The sequence below is a fragment of the Topomyia yanbarensis genome, chromosome 2, assembly GCF_030247195.1.
Source record: "Topomyia yanbarensis strain Yona2022 chromosome 2, ASM3024719v1, whole genome shotgun sequence".
Classification (NCBI taxonomy): domain Eukaryota; kingdom Metazoa; phylum Arthropoda; class Insecta; order Diptera; family Culicidae; genus Topomyia; species Topomyia yanbarensis.
In genome coordinates this window covers 129,386,835-129,404,610 of record NC_080671.1, presented here as the reverse complement: position 1 = coordinate 129,404,610, position 17,776 = coordinate 129,386,835, and the positions used below count along the sequence as shown (strand labels likewise).

General features: G+C 36.2%; 1 protein-coding gene across 1 annotated transcript in view; it reads left to right on the top strand.

The window, feature by feature from the left end:
* LOC131681284 (guanine nucleotide-binding protein subunit gamma-e) overlaps positions 1 to 14,858 on the top strand; it is a 147,241-nt gene extending 132,383 nt beyond the window's left edge. Inside the window, exon 3 of the mRNA XM_058962008.1 lies at positions 14,312 to 14,858. Coding sequence (XP_058817991.1) covers positions 14,312 to 14,417 — 106 coding nt within the window. The 3' untranslated portion in view covers positions 14,418 to 14,858. The remainder of the gene's footprint in view (positions 1 to 14,311) is intronic.
* Positions 14,859 to 17,776: the final 2,918 nt, after the last annotated feature.

Below are 17,776 nucleotides of genomic sequence, written 5' to 3'. Positions count from 1 at the left end.
TATCCATGAATTAAAGTTATTTTTAAATAGTTTTTTTTGTAAAATATGCGGTTGAAGTAAGTTGGCGGTTACGCACGCGGGGCAAGTTGGCGCTACTATTTACACTGCAAATATAGCCATCAAATATTTTTATTTTTGGAATTCACTCCAACGTAAAACTTTGTGTATCTCGTCAATGCAGGGGATATATACTTCGGCCAATCGCCTGAAGAATTTCAAAAATATGCTTTTGAATATGGAATACGCGTCAAAGTAAAATGCCGGGGTATTGAGATTGAAATATATTAGCAATTGTCGGTTAATATACGCAAAATGTTAAATTATATATAATATATTGATGACTGGCACTAAGAACCACCATCAATATGAGTGTCATTTGAAAGGTAGCCATTAGTAGAAGCTGAAAATTGATTATTGGCGCCATTTTGAAATCCAAGATGGCGGCTTCCGGTTACCACAGAACATTGGATACCACTATCAATATGGGTGTCATTTGAAAGGTAGTAACACTAGTTTACAGCACTTCTGAACTAAGTAAGCTGGTGGTCATTTTTAATGCAAATCGTGTGCTGGCTGAATTCGAAAATGAAGTCCAAAAAAAATTAAATGTTTGGTCAGGATTTATGGCAAGATAAAGCAATTCTAAAAGCCATATTTTTAGTGGAAATTAAAGCCTGCTAATAGCCAATGAAAATAAGCCCTTATCAGTTTAAATCCGATGAAAATTGCGAAAGTTATAAATTTTTTAGCGAAATAGAAATTTTTGAGTTTCTTGCGGTCAACTTATTAAACTGTATCGATCCCATTTTTTTCTAGGGTTTGTTTCATAATATATGAGGGATTCTCTGTTAGAATTCTGTAAAATATATAAAATGAAAAATTTTGAGAGTGTTTAGTCTGGGGTAATATTCGACCTCGTTCATCCAAATGATACAAGTCTTCTGATAATAATAATTTCAGGTTCAGTAAAGTGATAGGTACGTATAATGTTTACATGTGTCATACAGAATCGTTTATGTTCAAAATTCGGTGTAAACTGCACTCTCCACTATTGTAAACTTATGACGGCGCAAAAAAAATGTTAAATGCTCTCACTAGTTTTATAAATGGTGCATCACGTTTTCTTCTACTAACAATTTATTGTACGTTATCAAAACGTGTAGAAGTTTGTATTTTGGAATTATATTGGATGCACATAGGCTTCTACGACGTACCGATTTTACTGTCCTGGCCAACAAAACTTCAATGTATTAGAATACATTGCGTAAGACAGTGTACTAGTGTACACAGTGTAATTGCAAAATATTCAATTCACGTTTAGAGGACTTTGAGGTTTTAAACGTTTTATGTTCGATATCCTACATAATTTCAAAATACGAACTCAAACAGATGGTAGGGAAAATAAATTATTAGTTTGACAATACTTGACGAATGTATTCTGCCTGTGATCGCAAGCCAGTCCCATGTAGATAGAGAATCCCATAGAACATGGGACTGACTTGCGATTATGGGCAGTATTGGTATGTATTATCACATATATGTAGGGTTTCGTAAAATTTGAATTAACAGTGTACAAAACATAGTTGAGCACCTCTAGAGTTTCAAGATATGAACTTTATGACTCGTGAGGATTTAGTTTACAAAGCGTTTTGTATTAGAAAAGAATTATTTTCTGCATGACACATGTAAATATTACACGCTGTATTGCATACTAATCATTCAATGATTTATCCCTTCACTGCGCCTGAAATTATTATTATCGGAAGACTGGAATCATTTGGATAAACGAGATCAAATATTACTCCAGATCAAATTTTCTCAAATTCTTCATTTCATTTGTTCAACAGAGTTTTAACAGAAAATCCCTAACATTTTATGAAATAAGCTAAAAAGGGTTTGGGACGGTTCAATCAGTTAATCCAGAGAAACTTAAAAATACTCATTCTACAAAAATTTGAATAACTTTCACAATTTACATCCGATTTAAACTCATAAGGGCTTATTTTCATTGGATATTAGTAGGCTATAAGTCGCACTAAAAATATATTTTTTAAAAATGCTTAATTTTGCCCAAAATCTTGACCAAACGCTCAATTTTCTTTAAAAAATGAGGAAAAAAATTCAACAAACTCGTAAATAACATCAGAACCATTAGTCACATCAAAACAAAATGTTCGGACGACCGAAAGTATATGAATTTACTTTTATTTTAACATAACTATATTTCATTTTGTTGCACTATTACCAAAGGTATATGGATTTTACTAAACGTACTTTTTCTTTAAAGGTAAAATTCAGTTTTTCACTCTAACTCGAAAACTGTCCTACTGTAATTTTTTTGGATATCATTTTCGAATTCAGCACACAATTTCACATCGAAAATAGAGGTCATTTTTTGAAGTTCAGATTTTTATTTTGTAAACTAGTGTAATTAGTAGAAGTTGATTACAGTGAATATTACATGAGGAATGAATTATGCCATTATTGCAAATGTTTTCAGAAATCCTTATTGAGACTTTTCAAAACATGTTTTGCGTTTACTTTCGTTTCGTTCGAACTTGAACGTTTTTTCCATATAGCGATATATCGACGAAATGCTAGACAATACTGAGCTTATAATGATGGTATAAGGCGAGTAATGAATTCCATAAGTGTCATTATTTTCCGAAAAGAAATGTACAGCAACAAAACCATAGGTTTCACTGTGATAGTACACTAATTTTACGATAGTTACCGTAAAGCCCAAGGTGCTTAGAGTTCTAAGGTGATTCGTCTTTGCCAGTAACTAGGTGAGGAGTGAGGTAAGCGTGCAGTAGACTGCGGGGAAGAAAAATGACAGCGAACAACTTTGTTTACCTACTGAAATCCAAGCAAAAATATGGAGAGAACTAGTAAACAATATTGTCATGACTAACGACTTACCTTTCAATATAGGGGCCCCTTTTCAAAATTTCGGAAGAAAAATGATGTAAGATTTTGAACGCTTATATCTTTTGTTGTACTGAATGGATTTAATCAATTTCTTCGGCATTTTGTCGAAAATATTTGTACCAATGTTGTATTAAATTTTGAAATATTGTAACCCGCCAGGGTAACAATTTTGCACTGGGTGGAAATATACCCTTTTTTGCGTATACACTCCGTAGAGTGTATTGTTTACGTAAAATTATGCTCACCGCTGTTCGGTACCGTTCACATTTAGTTGTAAATTTTTGTTCATTTTCGCGTTTGTGAACGGTTTTATTCGTACAGATAGGTTAGATAATTTTTGTTTTACGTTTGTGAATTAGTAACATAGGGTTTAGGTAGGTCTCCGCTCTCCTCTCGCTGTAAAAGTGATTGCTAACTATGCTGTACCATGGCAATGACAGCTATGCGGCGGTGTGTTTTTTGGTGGTTGGTTGGTGGAGTGAAAAAAGGCGGCCATCGAGATAAGGTAGAAAGTGACGAACCACGGCGTAGAACAGACGTCCGTAAATAGTGTTTTTCCGGGACAGTTTCCCGCCACTGGACTGAGAGTTAAGTGCGCGCGTGCGACGGCAAGTAATCCCGTCGAAAAGTGTCGGTCGTGGTTCGGTTACCATAGTGTTCTGTGGTGTTGGGTCGCCGGATATCAGAAGCTAAACGTAAAGGAGCCACTCGCTTCTCCGGCTAATTACCAAGGACCCAGTAACACCACGCCGCCCTCACTGTGGAGGATCAGCCGAACGAGCATAGCTCTCCTCCACAGTTAATCGCAAAGGAGGGCGAAGCAGGTAGGACAACGGATCCACCTGAGGTAGTTTACTGCGGTATCTACCTGGGCCATTCACGGGGAGTGAGTGGGCCCGGCGATCAGTCGCCCTGTCGCTAGGGAGGTTCCAACAAAAGAGCAAAGCTCACCTCCCTAGCTAATTGTAAAGGACCGCTGCGATAGCAGCCAACGATACCAGCAGGAGAACTCGGCCGTCGGAGTCCCGGCCGGTCGGATAAACCCCCGCCTTCCGCAGTCATCAAAAGCAGCAGCAGCAGCAGTGAAGTAGAGAAGCGGAGAAATAAAAGTCGGTAAATTTAGTAAATTACTTGTTTGTTTACTTTTGTTTTTTTGTTGTTACGAAAATCCGAAATTCTGTAGAGGCACCTAGGCCACCCTGAAAAGAAGGGTTCGCCGGGCAAACCAGAACCCGAGTAGTGGGCAAACCCCTACTTACAATATGTAGGACATTAATTATCAACGGAAATATAGTGTTTTGAAAAATCTTTCGAAAACGACTCGGAAAAGTGAAAATTTTCAGCCCTTCCCGCACAGAGCCGTCAATATGGTGCAGCAAACGAACAATAAAATAATGAGAGCAGTTGGTGGGGGAAAGCCGGCATATTAGTTTTGGTTATGCCATTCGAAGCCGGACGGAAAGGAAAGGCTCATGCACGCCACGAGAACGAGCGAGAAAGCGATAGTAGTGCATATTAGCGTATGCGTTACGTACATTTTGAATCTTAATAACTTTTCTTCTACTAAACGGATTGCCAATCTTGTTTCATAAATCGGAAGGAAAACGTTCAACGCTTGCTACCGATACGTTGTTTGCTATATAAAATTTGTTTAAATAGTTCAAAAACTACTTTAAATGAGAATCCACATTAATGATAAAACCTATAAATAGGGGTGTCGCAGCTTTTCTCAAAGCCAGACGTGTGTAAGACGCAGCGCATAACAGACGTGCGTGGTCGTGAGAAGCTGCATCGGACGACCAATCAAATCAACTACCACCGGAGTAAAGAAAAACTTTGGTGGAGGTGGTGGCCGTGAGAAGGCCAAAAAGCCAAAGGGTAAGAAACGCAGTCACTGAAAAGGCGGTAGTAACTGCCTCTAAAAATGCCACCAAGACATCGAAGGTTGTAGCGAACAAGCCAAACCTGCCAAGAAAGCTGCCCGAAGAAGATAAGTAAATTCACGCGTATCTAATGTTGCCAACAGTCCTTTTCAGGACTAACAAAATACTTGTAAAGAATTAGTGGTGCTTATTTTCCGTTAGCGCTGTTAATTGTAGATAAATTTGTGTCATAGTTGTATGCAAATCGTCCTTAGGATGAATATATAATGGAAAAAGAATTTTATTAGGAAGTTGAGTAAAGCCATGCCAAGTGATCCTCGAATTTTTCGCAAAATCACCGATCTTCATGAGGTATATTTTATTGTATAGGGATTATGGTGAATAGCTTTTGGTATAAATATTTCGTTACAATTCCTTTTTTTCTTTATGATATTAACCCTTAAACTTTATTGCATCATAAAATTGTAAATTTTATATCTCAAAAACTACTGAAGATAATTCAATGAATTTTTGTACAATTATGGAATGATACTTGCACTATCTTATAAAAATGTTTTTACTTTATAATTGTATGAATAACGGTACTTTGCATCTATTTAAAATTTTCAATTGCATTTTTTCTTGTGTTCTTCACGCTAAAAGTGTTCAAAACGTATGTCAAATTAGGCGGCAATCTTTCACCTTCAATAATCTGAATTGATAGTTTTTCATTTTTGTTTCTATCGAGAGTTATGGACGATTTTGTAACAGTGCGCTCTTTCAACGCACGGCCCACCTTGATGCAGTCCGCGAGAACGTTCATATTGGCAACGTCGCACGTCGTTACGTCAGAATGCGCATCACGTGGGAAGTGCGCATCGCATGTCTAAAAGAAATCACATCTCTCTATTAGCGCTAAAGGGGAAACTTTTCTATACGGATTATCGAAGGTGATTTTTTTCCGGATATTTTGAGACGCGTTAAATTTTTTTGACCGAAGTGCACAACAAAAATTATAGTTGTTTAATATATTTTTTATCATTATAATTTAACGTTACTAACAATTAACATCTTTAAAAACACTTTTGTTAGTCAAAATACATCTACGTTATATCCAAATTCATTTTTAGTCTACATCTTTAATATATGAAAATGGAAAATCTTATGCCAACAGCATTTTATTTCACTTTTTTTTTCACCGAGTGATATTACCTTTAAACAACGATGTGTCTTTTGAAAAAGTTTACATAAAATCTGTTTTTGAATCGCATCGATGTTGGAGTTTTTTATCACTATTGCTTCTGTTAATTGGTGATTCTCTAAGTTCTGGTAAGATATTATTTACTTTATCGAATTTCAATAAATCATCTACGATCTTTATTTCAAAATCATCGTTACAGTTTTCCGCATGTACCTGTTGAGTCATCGAATATTCCAGTTCCATTACTTTGGCAAACACTATAAGAAGGAAAATTAAACGTGTAAATTTTCCTATATTTTAAACACGTTGTATAGGTGCCCATTACTATAGACATGGGATGTAAAATTGAAAATTTAACGAACAATGTATTTTGTTCATGGCCATATTTATTTTCGTGGTATTTTTTGCGCCCATTACGACATATGCTACACATGTGTTGACCAATATAATTTTAAATTTATCACTGCACATGGATGCCACAAAAACAAGCTACGACGAACATATTGATGAATTTTTTTAAAGGAAAACATCATCCTTGTGATCGACCCATATTTATAATATTTATAATATTGTCTATCTTGAGATAATATAGCATTTCGTCGAGTTGTCTCTATATGGGAAGCACTCAAGTGCGATCGAAACAAAAACAAACGTCAAAACGTTTTCTCACTCGCACTGATGCAAATCAAACGAGCGCGTAAATTAACGCACGACCCGATGGCGCATGGCTGAAAAGTTGCAATGTGGATTTAAGAAAAGATTCGCAATATACCGTGCTACCTCTCAGACAGAACCAACTGAAAATAAAACGTGGTGAAGTATGTCAATTTGCGAAAAATATGTCAACGCAGGTTAAAGCATGCCCACTGCTGAACTTTGCTCATCGGCTGGCACCATCCAAGCGCGCTTGTCCGAGGTATTGAGTGACAGAAAATTAAATAACTCCTGAACAATATAATAACGCTAAAGAGCATACAAATTACTCAGAAAACATTCACTTTCAATTATCCATAAAGAAAAGCTTGTCTTTTTACTTTAATCTTAGAGATGCCAATTTTGAACATGAGATACGCTCCTTCAAAGCGATGCGCATTAGGACATTGCGACGTGCGGCGTTGCCAATATGTACGTTCTCGCGGGTTGCATCAAAGTGGGTCGTGCGTTGAAAGAGCGCACTGTTACAAAATCCTCCATAACTCTCGATAGAAACAAAAATGAAAAATTATCAATACAGATTATTAAAGGTGATAGATTGCCGCATAATTTGACATACGTTTTGAACATTTTTAGCGTGAAGAACACAAGAAAAAATACAATTGAAAATTTTAAATGGATGGAAAGTACCGTTATTCACACAATTACAGAGTAAAAATATTTTTATTAGATAGTGCAAGTATCATTCCATAATTGTGCAAAAATTCATTGAATTACCTTCAGTAGTTTTTGAGATATAAAATTTACAAGTTTATCATGCAACAAAGTTTAAGGGTTAATATCTTAAAGAAAAAAAGGAATTGTAACGAAATATTTACACCAAAAGCTAATCACCATAATCCCTATACAATAAAATATACCTCATGAAGATCGGTGATTTTGCGAAAAATCGAGGATTACTTGACATGGCTTTACTCAGTTCCTTTTATTAATTTGTATAATTAAAAATAATTATATAAGAAAATATTTTTCAAGCTAATCTGCAAACCCGAAGGTTTTAGTAAATCCTTCCAAGAAAATCAGTGAATTTGGTAACTCTGCCACTAAGCGAAAGCTACACCAAAACGAATGATGAAAATATTTTCATTTATCGCACAAAAGGATAACCTTCCATCTGCATTGAAAAGTCAATTAATAGGAACGCCTTGATGCAAAGCGTGCTCATTCGGTGTGAGCTGCGAAAGGGGAATGATCATATGTGTGTACGCAGTAAAAACAATCGTCGGCAAGGTTTGAATTGTTTCAAAAGATTCTCGTCTTGTATCAACATAGTTATCTACAAACCGTCCTTATTAGGACGAATGAAAAATGGAAAAAGATGGGTTGGTAATGTATATGACATAGCAGGGGTGTCGTGACCGCACTTCGAAGTTATTTCAAATCTTGCAAAGCATAAATTGACGTTATTTCAATGATTGTTCCTATATGAATGAAATGACAAATTTTCAGGTCAACGCGGCAATAACTTTGCAATTCATAGAACAATTTTATATTTTTAGTTATCATATATTAACTGTCATCTCTTCCAAACAACTTAAACCTCTGCTGCCAACCTCGTGGTTTTTCAGGGTTAAGGAGAATCATTGTAAAATGTCCAATACATGATTTTATGTTGTTACCTCCACTAAAACACTTCAGAACACTCCCACCTGTCATACATGCACATTGTCTGGTTGTTGAAATCATTATATGAAATTATTGACCTGTATTCAATGCGGAGAACTCGGTAATAAAATTGTTTTGCTGAATATACTAACGAACGGGATCCCCAGGAAAATTTCGCTGAGCCCGGTGAATCGAACTTAATGCGTAAAATTTGAAAGAGATACAAGCAGAATTTTAAGGATTTGATCATCGTGGTTATGTCCCGGACATTACCCGCCCCTAGTGTTTCGCTAAGCGTGTTCATTTCTGTACGCTAGGAAAAAGATTCCAATGGTCGATTCGAGAGATTTTTACATTGATATTTCAAAGCAAGAAAATATGAAATTTGTTCATTTCATGAATGAATGTCTCAACGAGCTTAGAATACAGCGCATCCCTTATCAACGCAGACGCCAACAACAAAGGTTCTTTTCAGAACCACCATAATTATTATAAAGAATAACTTGAAACATTCCCACATATTTCATTGAGTATCATTCGATTTGAATTACAAGTCAAACGAGTAGTCACGACACTCCGGTTATGTCCTAGACATTACCCACCCATCTTTTATTAGCTGTCGTTTCTAAAACCAACATGGCTGATCGGCGTTTTTGAGGATCGTATCACCTAAGAATAAAAACCCTTTGGTAAAGCCTCTACGCGTTGTTGTTGCGTTGTGTTGTGACGATGATTTTGGCGGATTGCATACTGACTTCATCATGTTTGACTACTGATTATCTAATAAGAGTTGCTTAGGAATAGTTACCGTAAAGCCTCTAACTCAAAAAGTACACTTTGTATTTGAACTCTATTGATTTCATTAGAAAAATATTTCATATTACAGAATATTTCATATTAAATCAGATATTGAGTTTAAGTTACAATTTAAAAGAAAAAGTATTTTAAAGTAAGTTTTTTATCGAGTTTTCGTCTATTTCTCGAAAACTTAAATAGTTAACAACTTTATTTTAATACTTCGGATTGTTCGCATGAAAAAGCTTCATAATTTGTTCTTTGACATCATACACTTATCTCTTCTTGTTGCCACGTGTTTGGGTTATTGAACTTGGACATTTTTATTTTATTTTTTCTACTAGCTATACATAAAAAGTATTCCACTTATCATATTTTTTTTGTTTCCACTGGAAAGCTAAGAAAATTTTACATATAAAAATGCACTAGTATCTTACAGTTAAGTTAATTTAGCAATCTTTTAGAAGTAAATTAGTTCAAAGTAAGTGTGTTTTCAGCGTTTTTGCTAATTTTCTATAAAATAGTAAATAACAAATAACACCTTTAATATTATCGAATTGATGCATCTTAGCAAGTTCTACAATTCCTTCTTTGAGTCCGTATCAGTGTCTGTTTTCATTTCGACGCAAAATCATTTGAATCACTTCATTACAGGAGCAAAACAACGATTTTGAACCCAATGCATTTGTGACGACGTTGTTTTGTATCTACTATTAAATTGCAGCGAAATAAAAAGAGTGAGAGATAGAGATGTGTCAAAAACAAATTATAATGAATTTTAAGAGGCATAAAATGAACAATCGCAATGATGAAATTTGCTGATTAGTAATTAGTCGAATTACATAACTCCTCTAAAGACATTAATTCAGTTTAGAATTAATTCAGTTTAGAATTAATTTTTAGTTTTACTTGTACTACTAAACAACCTCGAAATCTTCAATTTTTTTTAAATTTTTAAGTTTCGTAGGAGTACATTATTGCAAGTATATAAATGTATATAGTATTTGTAATTATTATTTAGTTTGATTAAAGCATAATATTTCATTAATTGTTCGTTATTCATGTTTACCACGTTCATAAAATTTAGTTGGTACAGTAGCACAAGGCTTCTTCAAAATAGACTTGCTATAATACACTTGAGTTATCACCGTTCTTTGCACGCCTCAATTTGTAGTCTGCTTCGCCTAGCGTCGCTTCCGATGGAACTTTAATTTGGCTATCGAAAGAGGCCATTGAGCTTATCAAGAGTTCGTGAACGCAACCTTCGGTGAAGAGTCTGTTTCACTCTGATGACTGGCCGGCGATAGGCTGGTACAATTGAAGCCACCCGTAAAAATGAGAAAGTCGTTATGCAACTGAGGGAGCTCGGGATTGTTAATGCGAATTCGAGAATGTCGCTATTGTCCACTTCATACCTTTAACCTTCTCAGAAATCTACGGAGCACATATGCATAGTTTGGAGTCGATCCGTGCAGCGGTGATGCTCGGTCATCGCAAAAACACTTTCATTTTTATATTATAGTAAGATTATATGCAAAATTCCACTATTCTCGCAATCAATTCACGAACCAACCAACAAACACAGTTCAGTAAAAGAAAATTCCTGGTAAAAATTTAATTCCTATTTCCAATTAATTACTTGAACAAAGCCACGACCGAGCGACTCGATAGTACTCAATTGACCCTCGAATCATCAACGAATTGTATATGTGCTAGAGATGGTCGGGTTCGGGTTTTTGGACCCGAAACCCGGACCCGACCCGAACCCGACGGGTTTCGGGTTCTGTAAATTAAAGCTTCTCGGGTTCGGGTCGGGTTCCGGGTGTTCAAATTTGAAATTCTCGGGTTCGGGTCGGGTCCGGGTTTTTGAAATATTGAACTTTCGGGGTCGGGTCGGGTTTTGAACAAAACAACCCAACCATTTCATGACAGTCTTTTTTGTAGTAATGAATTATACTTCGTGATACGAATGGATGACACATATAACCGTACCAAATGTTAGCACCTCTGAATCGCTAGAATTCGTCGTATTTTCTGGTGCTCAAATATTGTATTTTTCATTCTTGCATAAAATTCCGTCTCTTCAGACTCGCAAACTACCTGAATTATTTAATTTTTTAAACCAACATTCTTGAGAGAGCATTCAACAATACGTGTTTCGCATCTAAAATCTCTTTGCGATTTATTTTTCATGATAATTAGTAATAAACCAAGTCAACAGGAATTTATCGAAAAATATCTGTTCATCTTTCTATAATGGAATATAAATTTCGAAAGGTACTTTAAAACCGATACTTAGGCCGCGGCGACTTTTTCTCTACGTAAGCGGGTCGGGTGCGGGTTTTCAAATTTTGAAATTCTCGGGTCGGGTCGGGTTCGGGTTCGGGTTTTACAAAATTTTCATTCTCGGGTACGGGTCGGGTTCGGGTTTTTAAGTTTTAAAATGTTCGGGCTCGGGTCGGGTTCGGGATTTTCAAATTTTATAATTTCGGGCTCGGGTAGGGTTCGGGTTTCTAAATTTTCATGCTCTCGGATTCGGGTCGGGTTCGGGTTCGAAAAAATTGAAACCCGACCATCTCTAATATGTGCGCACTTTGAATTCATTAGAAGTTATATTAGCACGTTTCAAGCAATTTGTAGCTTCATTCCGATGACCTTCTAAGGAAAGACATCCAAAATCGCATAGCATACCGAGCGGCAGGCCCGTGCGCGGAAAACTCCCAAGGGGAGGGTTTTGATTTTTTCCAATTCTTGGAAAAGAAAGGTATAGAAATCCCTATTTTTTCCGCAGCCTTGAGGGCGAAGTCTTATGTACCAATCGACTCAGCTCAACAATTTGAGTAAATTTCTGTTATCAAAAAGGATTATTTAACAGACACCGCTTCTTACTGGCTTCTAGCAGCTAAGTCTACTTTTAAACAAAAACCTCTTGTTTCTCGAAATCCTCATCCATTCTGGGCAATCGTTAGGTACTTCTACTACTTTTGCTCTTTTTATTTTATGTTGATCGTTTCTTGCTTGCTGTCCAACCTTCGCGGTATATCTTATGATTTACACCTCTTTTCAACCATATTCGCAGGGTTTCTTATCCTTCTTGATGCTACTCGTTTCTATGTATCTGCTGGCTGATGCTGAGAATTTCTCGACCGCGGTATTTCTCCTTATACTGATGCCATTTAACTGACAGCCACTCCGGTCATCGGTGCTGAAATTTCTCCAGACAACGATATCCCGAAATTTTTCCGACTTCGTGTTTGTCCTCCTGAGCTCCCGTTGCTAGCCCGCTGATCGAACTTTGCGGCTTAACTGGTCTACTCACAACCAAGTAAATGGGTAAATCGTATCTCGAACCGTTCATTCGTCATTCACAAGAAATATTTCTTCAGTTGTGATGCATTCTGTTCGCTTAGAAAATGGGGTATATCAACCTGGTACTGCGAACATACGCGAGCCAAAGCTAACAACCAATGAAGAAGCACATCCGTTGATTTTTTATTCTATTCTTTTTCAACGCGGATGGCTTCGCCCGTGAAGATCTTCTCGAGTAGCTCGCGGTTTGTACAAAATTTCACTAAACAGTTTTATTTTGTTTTTATATTCGCAAAATATAATATATACTTAGAAAATCATCTACCGTTTATTGAATAGCTTCTCTCTCAGTTTCTTCAATGACTTGTTCCTAAAGGGACCGAACTCAAATGGATTTTTTTTTGTATCAAAACGCAGTATATTTTTTTCCTGAACAGGAAGTAAATAGTTTTTTAAAAGTTATTCAAAATCTTCATGAGAGGGGTTTGAGCCGCTAAACCCCTCTCCTTGTACACGGGCCTGACTTGAGAAAATAATTTTGAGTCAAGTAATTGTAGTAAATAATATTGCTATGAAAGTAGGTAGGACTGTAAATATTGTTCTGGAGAAAATGTTCATTGGCTTAAATTGTTTGCTTCTTCTAGAACACTGAAAGCGATGCTATTTCTTTGAAACAAAAATCATCCTAAACGAATTACTTAGAGTTTCCGATGACAATTTATGGCACAAGCTAAAAGGGAAAAACTTAAGTGTATTCTTCTGCATTGCGGTTATGTCTCTTACATTACTCACTCATCTTTTTGTTCTCGTCTTTCATCTAGCACAACTTTTTTCAGATCATCTCAAGACAAAAAAAAATCCCACTGAAACACGTGTATTTTCAAAACTGACAGAGCTTTCCAAATCTAACCACTTGTATGGACCACTGCTAAAGAATTATTAAACTGTCCGAATATTAAATGCGACATATTTCACCATTGAATTAATGGGTCCTTTTGGCGGTCGAATCTGGCATGGAATGATTTTGAGTTCAGAACGATTTAAAATGGAAGTTATTTTGAAATTTCACATTAAGTTAAAAAATTTCGGGGGGGGGGGGGGTCTGGACCCCTAGGACCCTCCCCTGGATCCACCACTGTGGATAGATGTACTCCAGATGTGATGGACGGGGCACAAGGCGGAGCATGTGTTTGAAACGTAGAACGTAGTACAACGGGTTTAAAAAAAAAAACAAAATACGATGATTAGACTACGAGAATGTTACCCAATCAACAATACTGTTTACCTTAACCCTTTCATGCCCAACTTTTTTCTAGTGCAAGTTAGGGTTTTAAAACTATTTTTCCTTGAAAACGGTGGGATTAATAAACACGAAAAGCCTTTTTTCATAAAGATTTTTTTTCTAGGCTTTCCTTGCAGTGCTAGAAGCTGTTCAATTTTTACCTTTTAATGCTCAATACAATTCTCCTAGAATATTTACAATAGTCCTATTGCGTGAAAAACATAGCCAAAGATAGTCCAAATTGATAAGCTTTATCAGTTTTCAATAATATTGCACCATACCGAAGATATATGAAAAATTCATTTTCCATCATCAACGTAAACTGTCCCTGGCAGCACTGCTCCATCGGAATCCAATCAGACTATTTGCAATAACTTCGGTTCTAGAGCTGATCCTGGTGACTGCTCAAATGAAAGGCATCAGTCACATTTATTAGTGTTACTTGTTTTTGTGAGCAAATCTAGCCCTAATGAAAAGTTATAGCTGTTGAAAAACATTGTTGTCCACAAACAACATGAGCATGAATGGGTTAAACGTCAAATCCGTCGATTTTAAAATAAATTTTGATTTTACATTGACTAACATTTTATCTTTATCTCTCTTTCACCTTAGGATGCGAGAATACGTGGAGGAAAACGAGAAGAATGACCCACTGATCCACGCACCCGACAAGAAGAACAACCCGTGGGCGGAAAAGGGCAAATGTGTCATCATGTAAATACCATCCAAACAGCGTCAGCTACTACTTCTACTACCACTACTACTACTAGTACTGCAACACATCCACCCATACAACCTTGTTCACCTACTTCCACACCTTCCACAGTACCACAACTACTACTACCACTACTACTATAACTACTAGTAACTACAGCAGATACTTGTTAATATTTTACCGCTATTCGAGCAAACGTTTTTGAAGAATCTTCTACGAATCTGTATTAGAATATTACTGGACAAATTCCAATCGTCCGTTTGATGTCGTGCGTTTTGTTTTTGATTATGTTCAACTGTTTTGTTTTGCGTCCGTGTTTGGCTTACGTTTAGTGTTCGTATCAAGCAGAGACAGTTAAATGATTTGAAATAAAGATACTCGAAATTAATGATGAGATTATCGAAAAATCTCAAGCATGATCTTGCAAAAAAACAAGCTTTGTTTTATTTGACTTTTGTGACAACCTGCTGTACATTTTTCACATAACTTGTTTTTCCGCCTGGTACCTGGTGCCGTGAAAAGTTAGCAAATCATTTCGTTTGTTTTTGTTATGTTTTCGTTCTTGCATCGTTCGTTTTGTGCGTGTGCTGTGTTGTTTTTCTGCGTTCTACCTCGTCAGCCTAGCCTCACAACAGGTTTCGTATTTTCCTCGTTTCCTTGTTTGACAGATAAGAGACATACACTGTTCCCATCCCCTGCACACAGTGGTACCCGTTTTTCCCGTGACAACATCGCAAAACCGACAGCATTCGAGTGTTCTGGGGTGGCACCGGGATCGACCGTAGGTGATCGTGATTTGTATCCAAGACGAAGAGGATGGTGTAGGTGGTGATGATCGGGGAAAGTGTGTTGGGTTTACCCTTAGTTTGGCACTTTGTTTTGACATAAGCAGTTTATTTCGACTCCAACCCAACAAGCAGACAGGCGAAGCCACAGAAGTTAACAGAAACCACGAATGTAGAATTGGAGGGAAATGTAAGGTGTTGATGAGAATTAGTTAAAACTGCTTGTTTGAAAATTATAGCGAAGGGCTCAATTTATATTTTTAAGGCGTAACAATAAAATAGATTCCACACTAAATTTCACCTGTGGTACTGATGTGTAGGACCGTGATTTGAATTAGACGTTTCAGTTAGTCTATTTGATGTACGATCCCTTTTCGAGCAAGAAAGTATTAGATCAGCACGGAAAGCGGACTGATCAGCTTTTCTAAATGTGAGTTCTCGCTCCCAATATGAAATCGAAGGCACGAGAGAAAAATGTTGAGGGTTCTGTATTTAGCAATTTACATCCTGTCTGCATCCTACGAGATAACATCCCATTAATAATATAAGGCGATCAAACAAAAAACCGTCATTATTACCATTAAGCAAGCTAGAACAAACAATCATATGACCAACTATAATTACACGAAAGAAACAAATAGATCAAAGTACTTTAAAATGCTGCACAATAAAAATCTCTATTTAACTTTATCAGTCACACATCTATCGAAATAGAAGATCGTTCAAGATTAAATTTTATTCCGCGTGCACTATAAATAAACAAAAATCCACGAGATAGACATAACATTAATACGACAATGATTCGCAACTAAAATTGATTTATTAGTTAGATAGTCTTCGGGAAATACATTTGTTTTTCTATTTTTTGATAAACTATAAGCGTTCCGTTATTTAACCGTAATACCCCATCGATTTTATTGATATCAAGTGTGAGAACCAAATTAAATGCATTCAGTGACCCATTTCTACAACCGTCAAATTCTACAACAAATTCCAAGCATGATATCATTGAAAGAGAAGACAATTTGAAGCTCTACCGTAATCGATCGCGTGCGAGAAGTTGTATGCAACTGTTTGAGCTAAAATGGGTTTGCGCTCTCGCTTGCAAGCTAAGGATGTGATGTGATGTAAACACAGACCAAATTCGGTTCAAATTTTAGCAGACCTGCCGTTGATTTATTCCATTTACTCAAATTCGCCTAAGTTCAAATTTTTCTTTTGCGAGATCCGAAATTCGAAATGGCACATTTTTTGCAAATAAAAACAAAATCATTCAACATTAATTGCCAGATAGCTGAAAGGAAATGTGAACGATATCATTTGTTATTTATCGTCTTGTCATTTTCAAATTAATCCAATTATTTTCTTTTGTGCATAATTTATTGAAGATTTTTCTTAATAACGCAGTACAAATCAACACTCTTGAACAAAAAAATATTGCTACCACATTATAATGCGAAGGAGCTTCAAATTCGGTGTTCGTTTTCTTTTTTAAATGATTGAGCAACAAACTTAAATCAGCTTCCCAGGGAATTTTTTTTTCCAGCCAAGAAAACAATCCAACAAACACTAAATTATGGTACATCATTGCTGAATCATAAACATCATAAAAAAGTGTTCACATTAGAAATGAGAAAAAAGCTGCGTTAAATATTTCATAATCTAAATAAAATTCCATGAGATAATATAAATCAAGTAATTAAAATTTGTACTAATCTATTTCAACAAATTGTGACAAAAAAAAAAGAAATGATAAAATTTGGTAAAAAATCCCCATTCAAGGAAAGCAAACATTAAACTTAAAAATTAGATGAGATAGGACTTGTCATTCAAAAAAAAACTCAAAATCTTATACTGCCGTGATTCGGTTGCGCGAATAGACGACATAGGGACAGACGAATCGTTTGGCAATAATCGCCATCCAGGTAGAGAGAAAGAGAGAGAGTGGACAACCATTTGCGATGATTTCAACGAAAGGGATAGATCTAAGACGCATGGATGCAACAACAAGACGTCGATTTTGGCTGAACTCAGGCTGCGAGACTCTCGAGTAAGTAGAACATGACACTAGATAGCGAGAGTAAGGGAGACAAAACATTCTAGACGTTTGAATTACTTTGCGAACAATGACAGTAAAGAAGTAGTAATAAAAATTACCGAATCAATTGGGTTGGCGGTTGTTGTTGTTGTTGTTTTCAGTCTCTTTTTATCCGAAATTGTCCCGTGGATTCCGAAATAACACTTAAATGGTTTCGGTATAATTTAATTACTTTACACAGTGAAATATCTATATGCTTGAGCTTTTGTACACGAAATAAAATCTGTTCATAAATTCGTGAAAAAATCGAATTCTTTCGGATCCTTTTAGCAAACCCAGATTTAGGTATTTAGCCACTTTGCATACTTTGTTTTTTTTTCCAAAAATGATCTAGACTATCTTTTGAAAAGGGTCAAACTTTTTAAACCAATTTAATTTTTCAAATTGCTATACAGTAGCGATTCGCTGGTTGGACTCTTTTTAACTGGACCGCTTTTTAGTTGGACCTCCGCTAGTTGGACCATTGTCCACCTAAAAAG